Source organism: Lissotriton vulgaris, chromosome 7 (genome assembly GCF_964263255.1).
Source record: "Lissotriton vulgaris chromosome 7, aLisVul1.2, whole genome shotgun sequence".
NCBI lineage: Eukaryota > Metazoa > Chordata > Amphibia > Caudata > Salamandridae > Lissotriton > Lissotriton vulgaris.
In genome coordinates this window covers 1,741,755,379-1,741,772,701 of record NC_141695.1, presented here as the reverse complement: position 1 = coordinate 1,741,772,701, position 17,323 = coordinate 1,741,755,379, and the positions used below count along the sequence as shown (strand labels likewise).

The 17,323-nt window shown below is 46.0% G+C and overlaps 1 protein-coding gene across 4 annotated transcripts in view; it reads left to right on the top strand.

The window, feature by feature from the left end:
* LOC147706548 (ovostatin-like) overlaps positions 1-17,323 on the top strand; it is a 256,365-nt gene that overhangs the window by 131,238 nt on the left and 107,804 nt on the right. For all 4 annotated transcript variants that reach the window (XM_086933013.1, XM_086933011.1, XM_086933012.1 and 1 more), the window contains exon 18: positions 5,825-5,930. In XM_086933013.1, coding sequence (XP_086789139.1) covers positions 5,825-5,930 — 106 coding nt within the window. The remainder of the gene's footprint in view (positions 1-5,824; positions 5,931-17,323) is intronic.

Sequence of the window (17,323 nt, the reverse complement as noted above, 5' to 3'; positions counted from 1 at the left end):
AGCCTCTGCCATGAGTGCGGAGATCCCATCATCACTGAGGAGCCTCTGCCATGAGTGTAGAGATCCCACCATGACTGAGGAGCCTCTGCCACGAGTGCGGAGATCCCACCATGACTGAGGAGCCTCTGCCATGAGTGCGGAGATCCCACCATGACTGAGGAGCCTCTGCCACGAGTGCGGAGATCCCACCATGACTGAGGAGCCTCTGCCAGGAGTGCATGGAACCCACCAAGACTGAGGAGCCCCTGCCACGAGTACGGAGATCCTATCATGACTGAGGAGCCTCTACTATGAGTGCGGAGATCCCATCATGACTGAGGAGACTCTGCCACGAGTGCGGAGATCCCATCATGACTGAGGAGCCTCTGCCACGAGTGCGGAGATCCCACCATGACTGAGGAGCCTCTGCCACGAGTGCGGAGATCCCATCATCATTGAGGAGCCTCTGCTATGAGTGCGGAGATCCACCAAGACTGAGGAGCCTCTGCCATGAGTTCGGAGATCCCACCATGACTGAGGAGCCTCTGCCACAAGTGCGGAGATCCCACCATGACTGAGGAGCCTCTGCCATGAGTGTAGAGATCCCATCATCACTGAGGAGCCTCTGCCATGAGTGTAGAGATCCCACCATGACTGAGGAGCCTCTGCCACGAGTGCGGAGATCCCACCATGACTGAGGAGCCTCTGCCATGAGTGCGGAGATCCCACCATGACTGAGGAGCCTCTGCCATGAGTGTAGAGATCCCACCATGACTGAGGAGCCTCTGCCATGAGTGCGGAGATCCCACCATGACTGAGGAGCCTATGCCACGAGTGCGGAGATCCCACCATGACTGAGGAGCCTCTGCCATGAGTGCGGAGATCCCATCATCACTGAGGAGCCTCTGCCATGAGTGTAGAGATCCCACCATGACTGAGGAGCCTCTGCCACGAGTGCCGAGATCCCACCATGACTGAGGAGCCTCTGCCACGAGTGCGGAGATCCCATCATCATTTAGGAGCCTCTGCTATGAGTGCGGAGATCCACCAAGACTGAGGAGCCTCTGCCATGAGTGTAGAGATCCCACCATGACTGAGGAGTCTCTGCCACGAGTGCGGAGATCCAACCATGACTGAGGAGCCTCTGCCATGAGTGCGGAGATCCCACCATGACTGACGAGCCTCTGCCACGAGTGCGGAGATCCCACCATGACTGAGGAGCCTCTGCCACGAGTGCGGAGATCCCATCATCATTGAGGAGCCTCTGCTATGAGTGCGGAGATCCACCAAGACTGAGGAGCCTCTGCCATGAGTGTAGAGATCCCACCATGACTGAGGAGCCTCTGCCACGAGTGCGGAGATCCCACCATGACTGAGGAGCCTCTGCCACGAGTGCGGAGATTCCATCATCACTGAGGAGCCTCTGCCACGAGTACGGAGATCCCACCATGACTGAGGAGCCTCTGCCACGAGTGCGGAGATCCCACCATGACTGAGGAGCCTCTGCCAGGAGTGCGGAGATCCTGCCATGACTGAGGAGCCTCTGCCACGAGTACGGAGGCTCATTGTAAATTGGGGCCTCAGCCTTTGGTGCTTCCACTCTAATGGCAGATGCTCAGAAGGCAGAGCGATATGCCTTGCCTGTGGCATGTTCTTCTTGACCCCAGTGAGCATATTTGTTTTAGTTAAGCACATTCCCTAAAATGGAACTTTGTTTCACTAAAACAACAAAAGCAATATGATGCAACAGAGTTTCCTTCCCCCGGGTGTGAGGGCCATTATAAGTTTTCCTCCACTCCGCATTCCGTGGCGGACCTTGGCAGGGAAAGTGAGTGGTGGTTCCCACATTCCAAAGAGGGCAGGTCAATCTTCGCTATAACTCGGCCATTGCCGTCAAGTGTTTGAAGCGGTGGAGCCATCTGAGTGTCTTTTGTCAAAACCCCAAAGATTGCCACCCCACTCCCTCCCAACTACATATTAGGGCCGAGGGACCAAACGTTTTTAAGACAGGAGAAATATAAAAGTGAATAAATCAGTTCTAGCAAAAGAAACATCAAGTGAAAAACTTTAATTTGAGGTTCTTCAACTGAAAACCTTTTAGTTAGGGCCCGATTTCGATGTCGGGCGGAAAGCTATCCAATAGCTAGTTGGAGGCTTTCCGCCAGACATCATAGGTTTCCGTCCAACTGCAGTATTACAATAACGGCGGTCGGAAGGAAACCGGTGGGGGGATTCAGCTGCACTTTCAACAGGCTCAAGGAGCTTGTCGGAGCAGCGGAAGGACTGATAATCCTCCAATGGCAGCGGTGCCTGCTCAGGCAGAGTCGTCGGGATTATGATGTCCGTTTCCCACAGTCTTTACATTTCAGCCTTTCCGACATGGAAAGGCTGTCGGAAAGTGACTTTGGCCACTATCCTCTCTCAGCCTCTGCTATGAGGTCTGGGGGCACAAACATCCCGGCACTGTGCGGTAGGCACCACATGGTGCCTGCCACACGGTGCATGGATGTCTTAAATATGTATAGTTTCTGTTGAGGCTGGTCTTGCCACCTGTAGCACAAGCCTCAATGGAAAATATACACTTTGCAACCACCGTGAAGGCTGTCGCATCATAATTGTGGAAGCAGAACTGCTGACTCCTTGTCGGGCGCTTCGTTTCCACTTCGAGGTTGGTCGGACGTTTGTCCGACCAACTTCGTAATCAGGCTCCTGGTGGTGGGAGCATTGATCATGCTGGTGACAGCAGCGTCGTGATTGGCTTAGGGGAGTCTGTGTGCTGCCGGGATCAGAGGGAGGACGGAGGAGAGGTGGTGGCTGTACTCAGGTAAGTGAGGTTTTCTTTCATTTATTATTATTATTATTTTTTTAATCCTCTCTAGACACATGTCCCTTTCTGTTGTTTATTGTGTACTTTGGGTTTTAAACTGGTACTAATGAAGTAAAATCTTTGCACAGATAGTGTTACTGTTAACCAGTGTAAAACTGACAAAAAAAGTAACACCACCACGAAATGACCTTTCTTCGAATAGTTTAGTCAACCCTGTCAAATATTTTTTTTTCACAGGGAAAGAAGATAGAGAATTCCACTATCACGTTTCTCAAATACTGCCACACACACTGCAATCAATCACAAATATATGTAGACCTTCACCTCTCGGGGACTACCCCCTTAGAATGCATTAAAATAAAAAGTCGAGGGTTGCTCGATATAAAAATGTTGGGCACTTTTATTTAGGGCCCACGGTCAATTTTCTTGCCCCAGGCCAACCTTGTTTAGCATCTGTTGTGTGGACATAAAGTGGCCTCAGTGGATAGGTGGATGTAGGACGATCTAGGGCCATATGTAGGTAATGTGTGTTTTGGAATTCTCAAATTGCACTTTTTTGGGAATCGCAATTAGAGAATCGCAAAACGCAATGTGGGTAGGACTAGCAAAATGATTTGTGAATCCCACTTATTCCTTATTTGCGAATCGCAAATTGAGATTCACAAAAAAGGAATACCTTCTCATCCATTCCTACGGGATAGAAGGCCCTTAGGAATGAATGGGAAGACATTCTCAATTTGCGATTCTCAATTAGAGAATCGCAAATTGAGAATTCAATTTCAGCATTGTAAGGGTGTCAATAGGACACCCTTTTGCACCCCTGAAATTAACATGTGTGCAAATGTGGCCCACATACATGCCCTAAGGGCATGTATGTGAGCCACATGGCACTTTGAAAAATGCCAAAAATTGCGTTTTTCTAAGAAATCGCAAAATACCACCAACCTGAAGTTGGTAGTATTTTGCAAATCCTTAAGCCAAAATTTGCACAACTTGCTTCCTACATTGCATTTAAGGAATCGCAATTTGCGATTCCTTAAATGCAATAGCAAAATAAGGAATTACAAATTTTGTGATTCCTTATTTTGCATGTAGGTTTTTGTGTGCTACATAGCACACTGCCTTAATTGTGATCGCAAATGCTGACTTTCTGCGAATTTCAGCATTTGCGAGCGCATTTAGGATTCCTACATATGGCCCTGATGCCTAGATGCATCAACCTTTTTAGGAAGTGCAAACGGTGCGAATCGCAAAATTCGGCCGTTCCTTCCTAAATTGGTTTCTGGGATGCATCAAGCATTTTTGGAAAATCGCTTTTTTTAGCGAATTCCAAAAATGCGATTGCTTTTAAGGAATCGCAAATTTGCGATTCCTTAAAAGCAATGCATGATTATTTTTAAAAATGCGATTTCGCAATTAGGGATTGCAAATTACCACGAAATTGAACCTCGTGGTAATTTGCAAAAATGTGTCAAAATGCCCAAAGATGCATTTTAAAACACTGTCATGTTACAGACACACATGTCCTTAGGACATGTGCGTGTGTAACATGCACTTTAAAATGCATTTCAGGGGTGCAGGGGGGGTTCCTTTGGACCCCCCCCTGCACCCATGGAATGCATTAACAATTTGCGAGTTCCAAATTGCGAATTCGCAATTCCCATTGATTCCTATGGGCCTTTTGGCCCATAGGAATCAATGGGAATTGCGAAATCGCTATTTGAAACTCGCAATTTTATTGCGATTCGGTAAAAATTGCGATTTTTACCGAATCTCAATAAAATTGCGAAATAAATGATGCATTGCCATTTGCGATTCCTTATTTGCGATTCCTTATTTTTCGCAAATAAAGAATCGCAAATGACAACGTTGATGCATCTACCGGTGAGTCATTTGATACTGCCTCAAGTTCATAGGCCACTGAAATTATGCAGCAGACAAGGACCAAATTATGTGGTGACTTTCACTACATTATGCGGCAAGTAATATCAATTTATACGACGTAATGCAGCACATTTTATGATAGCATTACTTCATTATTGTGTCATTTTACCTATGTTTTACCCTGTGTGGGTGAAGGTTTAGCCTCATTAGTACCCGTTTACACCTAAACACGAATGAGCAGCTAAGTGAAAGGTGTCCAGTCAGTTTTTGTGAAGGGCCTTCCTCCATGAGACAAGTTGTGTTGCCTTTTTAGTAACTTTTGATCTGTTTTGAGCTTGATATTGTTTTGTTAAAACCTGCAGATTATGCAGCACAGGATGCATTATACGGTAAACCTGCAATTATGTGGGAAATTATACGGTTGCCGAATCGCATAATTCCGGTGGATCTGCTCAAATGTTTATCAAGGAATATTGGACCCTGCACAGTCCTTATTAGAGCATCGCTTTAGAATCCTGTAAGCAATTGTTTCGAAGGTGGTTTCCAGCTGGAGAAAGTGCAAGACAATGCAGAATTTGTGTTGGTTTGATTTTACATGTTTTTTGTTTGGAGTTTCTTACTTCTCCCAGTGTTTGCTGCTCTGTTGGTGTCTCTCTGTTTGTTAAAAAGGGGAAGATGTGTTGTATCCTGTGAACTGAAATGGAGAGTCCTGATTGGTTGGCTGGGGTACTCAGAAATCCAAGCAAACTCTAGAAGACCCTCCATGAAAATCAAAGGCAACACAAATTCCACACTGAAGCAATGTGAGAAACAGACATTCCAGGCTTTAGAGGTCATCGCAACCCTCTAGTTGTGCAGGTTACTTTATTACTGTGGTGCCTTGAAGTTCTTGCTGGATATCATTCATCTCCCTAATGGGCACTGTGCTTATGTCCCTACTAGCAGTGCATCCACCAGCCATGTCTGCAAGCTTTAGGTCTCAGGCCATCCTCTCCACCAGAGTCCACCTCTCCACCACTGAAGAACTTTGAATGAATGTGAACTGTGATTGAAGCCAATGATGGGGGAAGTTCTGACATCCCCCATAGCCTTCTTTGGTAGCAGGAGGTCACAGCATTATTTTGTCTGCCCTAGGAAGCACCGTGTTACTAGCAAATGATGGCGCTTTTGCTGGCGCAGTGGTCGAAAGTGTTCGAACGAACTTCGCGCAGACGTGGATGTATGAGATAGTGAAGGTCAAGTAAGTAGATGTGACATCTTCTGAAATCATTCCTCTGCGGTCCACCACCTCCTTCTTCGTTCCTCGTTCTCCCTTGTTCTTCTCTTCTTTTTGCCATCCATCCTCCTTGCTCTTCTGTACACTTCTCCCCATTTCTCCTCCTTTATTTCCCACCTTCTCCCCCCACTCCTTGCTCCTCCTTCCCCTCTTCTCTGTTAATTTCTTTAGCTTATTCTCCTCCTAATGCTTCATCCAGCACCTCCTCCCATCTACCTCTTCCTACATCTTCCTCCTTCCTTCTTCCTTTCATCTCCTTCCTTCACACTCCTATTATTAGTACCATTATTAATACCATTTGAGTCTCCTTATTTTTATTGTTTATAATTGTCATTTATATTATAATCGTCATTGGTATTGTTGCTGTTAATTAACAATTTTTACTACAATTACCTTTAATCTAACCTTCTTCTTCCTGGTTCAGCGTCGGGGAGGGTCAGTCGTGAAACAGCGACAACTCGAGGGTACAAATAACTCTTCAACTGCAAGTTGATTTGGGATATTGGCAGGGTTAATGCAGTAACTGGGACTGTACAGGTGGAGGGAGAGCAGGGAAGTACTTCTGAGGCAAGCAAGAAGGGATATGTTTCTGGTAATATGACTGCCACCAAGGACTCATCACACTAGTGTTCCATTTTCTTTTTTTTTTTTAACCATCTATATTTTTATTTTTGCAGATATTCAATAAATTAATATAAATGTTGTTATATTTTTTTGATTTTTCAAGATATGGTGCGGAGTTATAGCTTTGCCATTTATTAGTTCACGGACAACCTATGACCAGAGCACAAAGCAATTCTAATGTATAAACTTTAAAAGTGCTTGAAATGATAAGGTGATTCAGAAAAGGGGGTGGTGATGAACAGAGTGTCTGAATTAAGCAGACCACTCTTACCCAGTCCAAAGATCCGGGCTTGATCCATCACCGTTATTTATCTCACTGCACCATCCCAGCTCAGAACCTGGCTATATGCAAATCAGTCTGTCCCTGGCCCAGTGCATCATGGGAACAGGGCAGACTAAACTACCAAGCCAATTCTTCACCAGAAAGGAGATAAGCTACCGGGGACCGGTTTCTGGCATTTCAGCCGTCTTCGGCCCGGCTTGCTTGAATCCTGATGGTGCAGTGAGAAAGGGACTCATGTCTGAGTATACCCTGCCACAACTATAGTGGCCAAAAACGATTCAGAAAAGGGGGTGGTGATGAACAGAGTGTCTGAATTAAGCAGACCACTCTTACCCAGTCCAAAGATCAGGGCTTGATCCATCACCGTTATTTATCTCACTGCCCCATCCCAGCTCAGAACCTGGCTATATGCAAATCAGTCTGTCCCTGGCCCAGTGCATCATGGGAACAGGGCAGACTAAACTACCAAGCCAATTCTTCACCAGAAAGGAGATAAGCTACCGGGGACCGGTTTCTGGCATTTCAGCCGTCTTCGGCCCGGCTTGCTTGAATCCTGATGGTGCAGTGAGAAAGGGACTCATGTCTGAGTATACCCTGCCACAACTATAGTGGCCAAAAACGATTCAGAAAAGGGGGTGGTGATGAACAGAGTGTCTGAATTAAGCAGACCACTCTTACCCAGTCCAAAGATCAGGGCTTGATCCATCACCGTTATTTATCTCACTGCACCATCCCAGCTCAGAAATGATAAGGTGACATTTACTTTCCCTTACCTTCAATTCCCTAATGGACAGATATTTACTACATGTGGATATGACCAGTATGTAGATCTCTAGAATGGGTCCTTTTTTAGATGCAAAAGAGTCCAAGTCACAGAACAGAGAAGTGGGAGGGTCACTGAGGAAACTGCAGTTAGATAAAGAATCCACCAGAACGGTCATTACCAAAGGTAAGTAGCTTGTTCTTCTGATGGATACTTCTGTCTTCAGATCACTCACCCTGTGAATAGATACAATACCAGTTCCTCCCAAGGTGGTGGGTCTGTGGACTGGCCCAGATCAAGAGGTCACGCAGGTCTGAGCAGGAGAAATACCCCTCCTTGGACCTGCCTGTTGAGGGAGTAGTATTTGGTTAACCAAAGCTCACTTTTTAGCCTGACAGGTGTCCAGGACACACACTCCAGGTGCTAGCACAGTGGCATCAGCTTTGGCCCTGGTGGAAATGAGCCCGTAAGCCTTCGGGAGCTGCTTCTTCACCAGTGCCCAGCGAATATTTATACAGAGAGCAGCCCATCCAGAGAGGGGTTTTTGCACTGTCTTGCTTTCTTTGTTCTGGAAAACTCTACAACATGCTTAGTGTCTATCTATGTTCCTCAGTAGGATCAATATAAAAGCTTAGCGCCCTTTCTGGTTCTAAATGATGGATCTCTCCTCCTTGGAGGGATGAGGTGGATCAGTGAATGCTGGAAGGGTTATAGCCTGCCGAACATGAAAAGGAGTGACAACTTTAGGTAGAAAGGAAGCTTGGATCCTCAATACCAACTTACCTGGGAAGAAAGTGGTATAAGGTGGATTGACAGGAAGAGCCTTCAACTCTCTCATAATTTATCGAAAGTTACGATGATGAGAAAGATTCTCTTAATTGTTAGTAATCTTGAAGGGCATTTGTGCAGCAGCAGAGAGTGGGTGCACATCAAAAAGTGAGGACTAGGTTCAAGTCCCACAGAGGCATAACAAAGCGTTTTGGTGGAAACAAATGAGGCAAACTTTTCAGAAATCTCATCGCAACAGTAGGTTTAAATAACGAAGGCTGATCTGATAACTGCAAAAAAGTTGAAAGAGCTGATAGGTATCAATAAATATTGCCCTACCAGACCACTGCGCTCCACTGCGCTCCACTGCTTTTCAGGTTAACAGACCTAGGATTCAGGGCATGCTCAGGAGGATTCATTTTCTTGGTTATCACACCCCAGATCACGAACAACCAATGCAGAGCTAAACCACAATCTGTTTCTTTCAGCTCTAAAAACACATCTCTTCTTACTGTAGATTTGTTTTGTGACTCTTCTACTTTGTGATTCACACCAGAAAACATTAGGTACTCGCATGGACTGTAAATTAAAAGAAAAAATATAAGTAGCCATTAAAAGAGCCCATAACAAATCCTTGCTGGCCTAGGAGGAGAACAAACCATAAACCTTCAGATACATTTGCTTGTAATGGGTCACTTTGCTGAGTGATACCCCAATCCACAAACTTGCCTCAACGCCTGGTGTACACTGGTTTTCTGGAGGGAGACCTCAATGGCGTCAGGTAGCAGGTCATAGGAGGTCATCTGCCGCTGCTGACTCCCCATGCATGGATATGCAGATTTTGCAGGCTCGGGGGCATCACCCTGCCCTACTGCTGCAACAGAAGATAACCATGGGCGTAGTTCACGTAGTAGCACTACGCGTAGCTATGCAAACTGCGTAGTGCACTGTGCAAAATGCTGATTGTACAGTGCCGGATGCTTGTACGCACTGTGCGATCAGTGCAAACCAGATCTTGCACCGTGCAAGCGGTCGTTTTCTGCCGCTCGAGTAGATTTCTACTCGAGGGGCAGCTTTCTCAACGCAGACTATACGTTTCTCAATGCGTGCGGTCGCGAGCATACGCTACCACTCGCAATGAGAAACCTGACCTCCCAGCGTTGAGAATCTCGCCAGGAGGTTTTTTGGCCACCCTCCCGCAGGGATGTCATTTTGTTTGCTCACAGTCCCCAACTTGACGTTGAGGACCGCGAGCAAGCAAGAAATGACCAGTAAACACACAATCCTGTCTCAATTCCATGCCACTAGGATGACTTGAGCCCGGTCATTTTCCATCTTTTTTAGAACTCACAGCAGGAGAGGCAGATGTGGGCAGCCATGGAGGAGTCACACGCTCTACTCTACATGCATGGCATCTCCAAGAGACAGCTGCTTTGGAAACTCCAAAGCACAAACCTGTTGACATTGCACGCTCTCAGCAGTGGTGAAAAGATTGAGCCATGGTCAATCAATCGATTTAAGCTTATAAAGCACCTGGTTGCACAGCCTGTGCGTACCCGCGCTGGTTCTCCTCTTTGCTGGAAGGCTCCCAATACTACCTGTCATGTGTGATCCACCTGCAACTGAGTTTTAAAGATACCACCAGGTGGTTTCGTGACAAAGGACCCAAGACCCCACCCTGTCCTGCTTGTTGCAGTACCACATGTCGGTGCTGCTGTCCTTGAGCACCTGTACCAGCCTGCCTTTGATGGTGACACTCTTACCTGGGCCGCATCCCAGTTCATTGTTATTTTGCATACCATGCCACCTCCGTTTGGACCCAGCCATGTGCAAATCAGTCTTGACCAAGCTCCAGTGGGAACAGCCCAGCCTGGGCTGCCATGCCAGGTCCTCCGTGAACTGGAGCACAAGCAACCCAGGACCGGGTTCACCCTGGTTAGGGATCTTCAGCCAGGTATAGGTTAGATCCAGTGACACAGTGTGCACAGGACCCACGTCTGGGCATATATGTCCCACTTTGGGCAACACACTAAAGTATACAAAAATGTGATGGATGGCATCCCTGAATTATTCTCAGCCGCTCGTAATAACTCGGGTATGAATTCCCAGTCCGTCGTTATTTTGTACACCATGCTACCTCAGTTTGGACCCAGCTATATGCAAATTTGTCTTGACCCTGCTCCTGTGGGAACAGTCCAACCGGAATTTCCAAACCAGTTCTTCCGTGAACCGGAACACATACAACGCAGTAATGCTTTCCCCCTGGTTAGGGCTCATCAGTCAGGTATAACTTGGTTTCAGTGACACAGCGCACATCTCGGCATACCTGTCACTCTTAGAGCGAATCATGTCTTTGATGGTGACACTCTAAAATATACAAAAAGGTGATGGGTGCAATGCTTGAATTCATTTCAGCCACTCGTAATTACTTGGGCCCCATCCCAGTCCATCATTATTTTGCTCACCTGCCACCTCAATTTGGACCCAGCTATATGCAAATCAGTCTTGACCCTGTTCCCAAGGGAACAGAACATCCCAAACTGCCAAGCCAGGTTCTCCCTGAACGGAAACACAAGCAATGCAGGACCGTTTGCACCCTAGTCAGGACACCTCAGTCAGGTAGAGCTTGGTTCCAGTGTCACAGTGTGCACTGAATCCGTAAAGGAGATTTCCTATAGGCAGTCATAGCACCAAGGGGAACCTTAACAGACAAGTATTGTAAATTACATCTTGCCAGATGAAGTATATATGGTAATAACACTTCTCCTTGACAATTAGATCAAAGTTCTTTTGTATACACCAAAGTCAAAATATCTTTAGAAGCATAGGATTTCGTGGAAGGGTGATGAACTCTCGTAAGATGTCCAAACAGTCTTGTGTTAAGGTTAAATGACCATACTGTAGGAATTCAGGAGCCAAGTGGTCAACCATAATGATGGAAGATTGGGGTGAAGGATCTGTCCTCCGAACTTGTACAGGAGGTCCTGACTGCATGGCACACAAGTGTAAAAACCTGTCCTTAACTAGTCGGTTAAAGGACATTCTCTTTCAATCCTGATTGGTAAAATTCGAGATGAATCTTGGCATTTTTTGTTTTCTACATTTGCAAATAAGTCTTTGTGGGGGAAACCCCATTTTGTTACAATGTCCTCTAATACTTCATCATTTAGGACCCAGTCAAAGTTGCCTTGAGTAATACGACTGTGGGAGTCTTTTTCCTCATTTTTAACACCTGGAAAGTGTGCTGCTGTAATTCGTGGGTTCCTTTCTATTAGCCATTTCCATTTGGTCTGAGATTCAAGGGAGAAGGGTCTACAGTGGTTTCTTCAGGTAATACATTGTTGTTGTATTGTACTTCTGATTCAACAAGGAGTTCATTTTTATCACAGGAAGAAACAACTTCATCAGTAGTTAAACCGCTCTGAATTCTAAGAGGTTGATATGCTATGATGTTTCTGTGTCCTACAAGAAACCTTGAGTTTGCAAATGGTTCATGTGAGCACCCCATCATTTGAGAGAGGCATTGGAACTAGAGTCTGAACAGGGCGATCTTGATGAAAAGGAATCGCCACCATAAAAATTCTTGACTTGGTCCACCATGTGGGAGACTATATTGCAGACTGTAACAAAGGTAATTTCGGTTCCCAGTTGTTCAAAAAATGATTCCCCTGATCCTCCAGGCAATGCTGAAGTGGGCTCATGTGGAGTCTGGCATGAGGACGGCATGAGTAACTAGAAATATACAAGATGCCGTAGAACAGACGATATCTGTTGTGCTGTAGGTAGATGAGTTTTCAATAGATTCAGACACTTCAGATGGACAGATGAGTCTCTCCACCAAAGGATACACTTTTGTGGATTGAGGATCCAGATTAGTTTATTTATTTATTTATTTATTGACATTTGTAGAGCGCGGCGAATACCCGTGGGCGTCTCGGCGCTAATTAAGGGATGGATCAGCAACTGGGGTAAAGAAGATATACAAGGCTATTGGTCAAATAACAAGTCTTTAGCTGTTTGCGGAATGTGAACAGGGAGGGACTTGCTCGGATATGTGCAGGAAGGGTGTTCCAGAGTCTAGGGGCGGCAACCAGGAAACGCCTGTCGCCCCAGGTGACTATTCTAGTGCGAGGCACAGCCAAGAAGTTGTTTTTTAGCCAGGTAGGTCGCTAATTTCCTTATATTGACTTGTTGACCTAGATTTGAGAAAGGGTCGAGACACATTTAGAAATGTTTTAAAGAGGTTTTCTGAGGTGAGGATGGACTCTTCATTAGACAGTCATCCTGGTAAGGGTAGACAAAACTATTTTGTTTCCATAGATATACTCCAATTGCAGCCATGCATTTCGAAAGAGTCCTCGGAGCCGACTTTAGACCAAGTGTTAGGACACTGTGTTTAAGAAGCTTGGAGCCTACAATGAATTGTAGAAATTTTCGATGTTTCTTTACCAACAGTATGTGGAAGTAGGCATCTTGAAGATCTATAGCACACATGTAGTCCCCTTGATGTAGTTGGGGATTGATTTGATGAAGGGCAACCATCCCTAACTTTTCTCTTCGTATAAATCTGTTTGGTATTTTTAAATCTAAAATGGGTTTGAACTCTTCTATCTGTCCTTTTTTCTGAACCAGAAAGTACCGGGAACAAATTCTTAATCCGTTTTGACAAACTGGAACTTCCACTACAGTATTTTTCTGCATCAACATGTTGACCTCCTTTAGCAAAAGTTGTAGATAGTAAAGCAATGTTAGGGCTGTGTTAGAAATGAGATTTCTGGTTGGCTAGGGCTTGCGCCTAAGCCAGACTGAAACCACAAATTTATTCAAGGCAAAAGAGTTAAACGCTGAAGACGACCCAAGTTCACCCCCTTGGTAGCTTGGCCTGAGCAGTCAGGCTTATCCCAGAGCAATGTGGAAAGTGTTTGTGCAACACACTCACACAGCAGCAACACACTAGGTACCCCACAAAAGAACTTCCACACAAGGCTATATAAAAATAGGCTTTGCATTATGAAAAACACATTAGAATACTAACCACACAATATAAAGTCTGCCAACTGGCACTAGGTAATATTTACAGACGATTATATACACATGACAGGGCCAATCTGGCCACTGTCAGAACCTTTAGAAAGCACTAGTAACAAGCAGTAAATAACGCACAACCAGTAACTACTGGTAAAATAATGATCTCAGAAAACACAACCAGTTACTATTGGTAAAATACTGTGTGCAGCACTATATCACCTTAGCAACATAAACACATGATGCATAAATCCCATTAGATCAGACGTAATCAGCAGCACAAACACAGTATGCAATAAATCACATAATGCAATAGGCATCACAAGCATAACCACATTCTGCAATAATCATGGTGCATAACACACTGAAATGACCCCCAGACCAACTGGCCCTATGTCCCACGTGTCGGGGCATGGCTGCAAGTGCAGCTAAGCAGAGTGTGCCAATGCGCTGGGGCTAGGGAGTGTTTCTCACTCCTTCATCTCCAAAAATGCCCCCAAGGAAAAGTGGCACTGGCACTCCTGTGCCCTGAGTCCCCCACTGGGACTCTTCAAAACAAATGTGCCCAACGTGGCAGCTGCCCGCACTGGTGCAGTGCAGCTGTAATTATGAGGCCTGGTACCAACTCGGCCTTTGAGACCCCAAACAGGGACTCTCACCAGAATTGCCCCCGAGAGAAATGAGCACCGGCAACACAGAGCCTCCGGGAGCGCTAAATCGGCTCTGGTCTGCCCCTATTCACTGGGGCTCTTCAGGCTCCTCTGGTCTCCTCCACAGGCACCAGCAATGTGCCTTGACTGGCCCCTGTCCGACGCCAGCCTCTAGGAGACAAGCAGGGCTCCCTGGCCTTCTTCTCTGGGCCTGGGACGTCCTGGAATGCCGGGTAGGCTCCCGCCCACCAACAGAAGCTGTCTTGCTGTCACGGAGGTGGAGTAGGCTCCCGTACACCTTCCGACACCACTCTTCCGGCACACTGTCCCGCCCACAGTCAGGCGGGGGTGCCTGACTTCTGGATTCGGGCTGCGGCAGTGAGATCTCCTTGCAGCGAAGTGCTGGGTGGGCTCCCGCCGGCATAAAACACCACAGCGGGTTGGGCACCCACTGATTAAGCACACAAGCGGTGTGGGCACCTGCCACAAAAGCGGCAATGCAGGGTAGGCACCCGCTTTTCAAATATGCATAAAGTGGGGTAGGTTCCCGCTCTGTTTAGCAAAATGCTTGGGAATCCCCTTGTCGGGATTCCCTCTAAATAGGTTGAACTGCACTGCGAAGCCCCAGCACTCTCTCCGTCCTGGGAGAGAAATTTTAGCGCACACAGGGTGCTCAGGTAAAATTTCCAGGAGGCAAAGGCTGGGCCCAGGCAGGCCAGCACACAGGGCCCTCCAACTGGGAGGCAGTCCCTCGTGGCGGACCCTCCTAAGGCCCAGCAGCAGCAGACCTCTGGAAGCCCAAAAGCACATTTTCATGGGGTCACAGCCCCTATATTTATATCACATATTTGCTTTGTCTCCCCTGGCACGGGGCTTGGGTGAACCAGCCGAAGCTGGTTCTGGGGGGTATTGGAGCACTTTGTTGACAAGGCTCCCCTTCCCCTTTGTCAGGTGGGGGCTCGTCATCAGACACACCACAGGGCGGTGGAACCAGCATTCACACAGGCAAGCACAGCCTATTCAGGTCAGGGACTACTCCTCCCACTACTCCAAATGCAGATGCCCTTTTCAGCCTAGTGTTGACTCACCATGCCCCTCCTGGAGCCACACACACCTCACCAGCCCCTGCCACTCAAAAGCCAGACATGCGATCTACATCAGGCAGGCAGACACATAGCACAAGGAAATGCCAACTTCTAAAAGTATTAGAAGAAAAAGGAGAGGTGCCAGGGCTCGAGTTTATAACACCAAACTTATTTATTCAGCTGGTGTGAACCTTCCTTCCAATGATTCAGGAGGGTATGTATTTGTCATACATTAACTTAATCCAAGTACATTTAATCTTTGTACAATTCTTAGAGTGAAGAAACATTCCTTCAACTGTGGACACATTTTAAACACATTTTTACATCCATTACAGTGCTTTCAATATATTCAAACACAAAACAAAGCAGAGAAAATTTTTCATCAATATTTACATTTCAAATAAAGAAAAAGAGCTATGAATCAAGTACACCTAAGCTCATTCAGGTACATTTGTTTATGAAATAGATTGCCCTATATTTATGTGTGCGTCGTTTTTAGACAGCCAGATAGCCGACGCGTTTCCAAACCCTTCTTTAATCACTGGGGTTCTTCATCAGGGCTGGGCTGTGTACCTATGGTGTAAGATTTAAGGGACATTTAGTATCTCCTTTTCCCCAAACTGCTTCATCCAATTAAAAAACAGGAAAAACCTTGCCATTGATTTTACCTGGTCTCGCATGAATGTTGTGAGCTGTTTTCTAGTTGGGGCATTAAGTAAACCTTAAACTTTCACCACTACCTGTAGGAATTAGAGGTAGGGACAAAATGTAAGATTTTAAACTTCTTTACTACTTCCTATCTCTAATATACTTATGAGGCACTGGCACTTACTTGTGTGTGTGATCGTGTTAATCCTTCACTACATCGGTGACCTTTTCTAGAAGTTTGGTGCGCGTTCCGCATGGGTAATTGTTCTGTGAAGTCAGAAGTTAAATATCAATTTGTGTCCAGAAAAACTGCTATACTTATGTATGTGACGGTTGTCTGTTCCGCTTACTTGTACGTGTTGCGGCGAGGGACCCACGCGTTGCTATATTTAGTGCCTGGTTGTTCAATTATCCACTTGGCGATACTTCAAAGTTCTACAATGAAAGGGGGGGGCACAACATTGGTTGCCGTTACTGCGCGGTCACGTTTTAGTTAGTTTAAACCTTCGGTTTATATACCGAGGGAAACTTACCCTGTATTGTGTCTACGGGTGCCGCATCCTGGGGTCTGCACGCTGCGTGACTCTCACTCCATTTGCCGATGTTCGGAAAGGATTCCAACGCTCAGCAGAACGCGGTTTCCCATTTAAAAATGCTGCTCTGCATTGTGGGATATGTAGTTTTAAGGATTTTTTGGCATTTGTTTACATAATGGCATTAAAAGATGTAGTCATTGCTACAAGTGCAGTGCTCTGATTCTCATCTCATCAGAGTGTATTAGTTTTGGGGATAGGCGGGGTTCACAGGGGCCTCAATAGTTAGACCTTTGTAATTCGGACATTTCGTTCAGGCCATCAATCACGCAATTAAATTTTAGAATTAAATATGCTTCCTTTTGGAGTAACATGGTATCGATATTTCCTCCTCTTGGGGGGATTTTCATTGCTTGTAGTATGGTCCATTTAAAGTCTGTCTCATTGTGACTATGTTCCACAAAGTGCTGGACCATGGGTGCGGACAGCACTTTGTTTTTAATTCTCGATCTGTGTTGGGCTATTCGTTGGTTAGCTCTTTGTGTGGTTTTCCCTATGTACAGCTTGGGACAAGGGCACATGACTGCGTATATGACGTTGGTCGTTTTGCAGTTTGAGAATCCTTTGTGTATCCATTTTGTGTTATTGAATAAGAACTGGCATTAAAAGATGTAGTCATTGCTACAAGTGCAGTGCTCTGATTCTCATCTCATCAGAGTGTATTAGTTTTGGGGATAGGCGGGGTTCACAGGGGCCTCAATAGTTAGACCTTTGTAATTCGGACATTTCGTTCAGGCCATCAATCACGCAATTACATTTTAGAATTAAATATGCTTCCTTTTGGAGTAACATGGTATCGATATTTCCTCCTCTTGGGGGGATTTTCATTGCTTGTAGTATGGTCCATTTAAAGTCTGTCTCATTGTGACTATGTTCCACAAAGTGCTGGACCATGGGTGCGGACAGCACTTTGTTTTT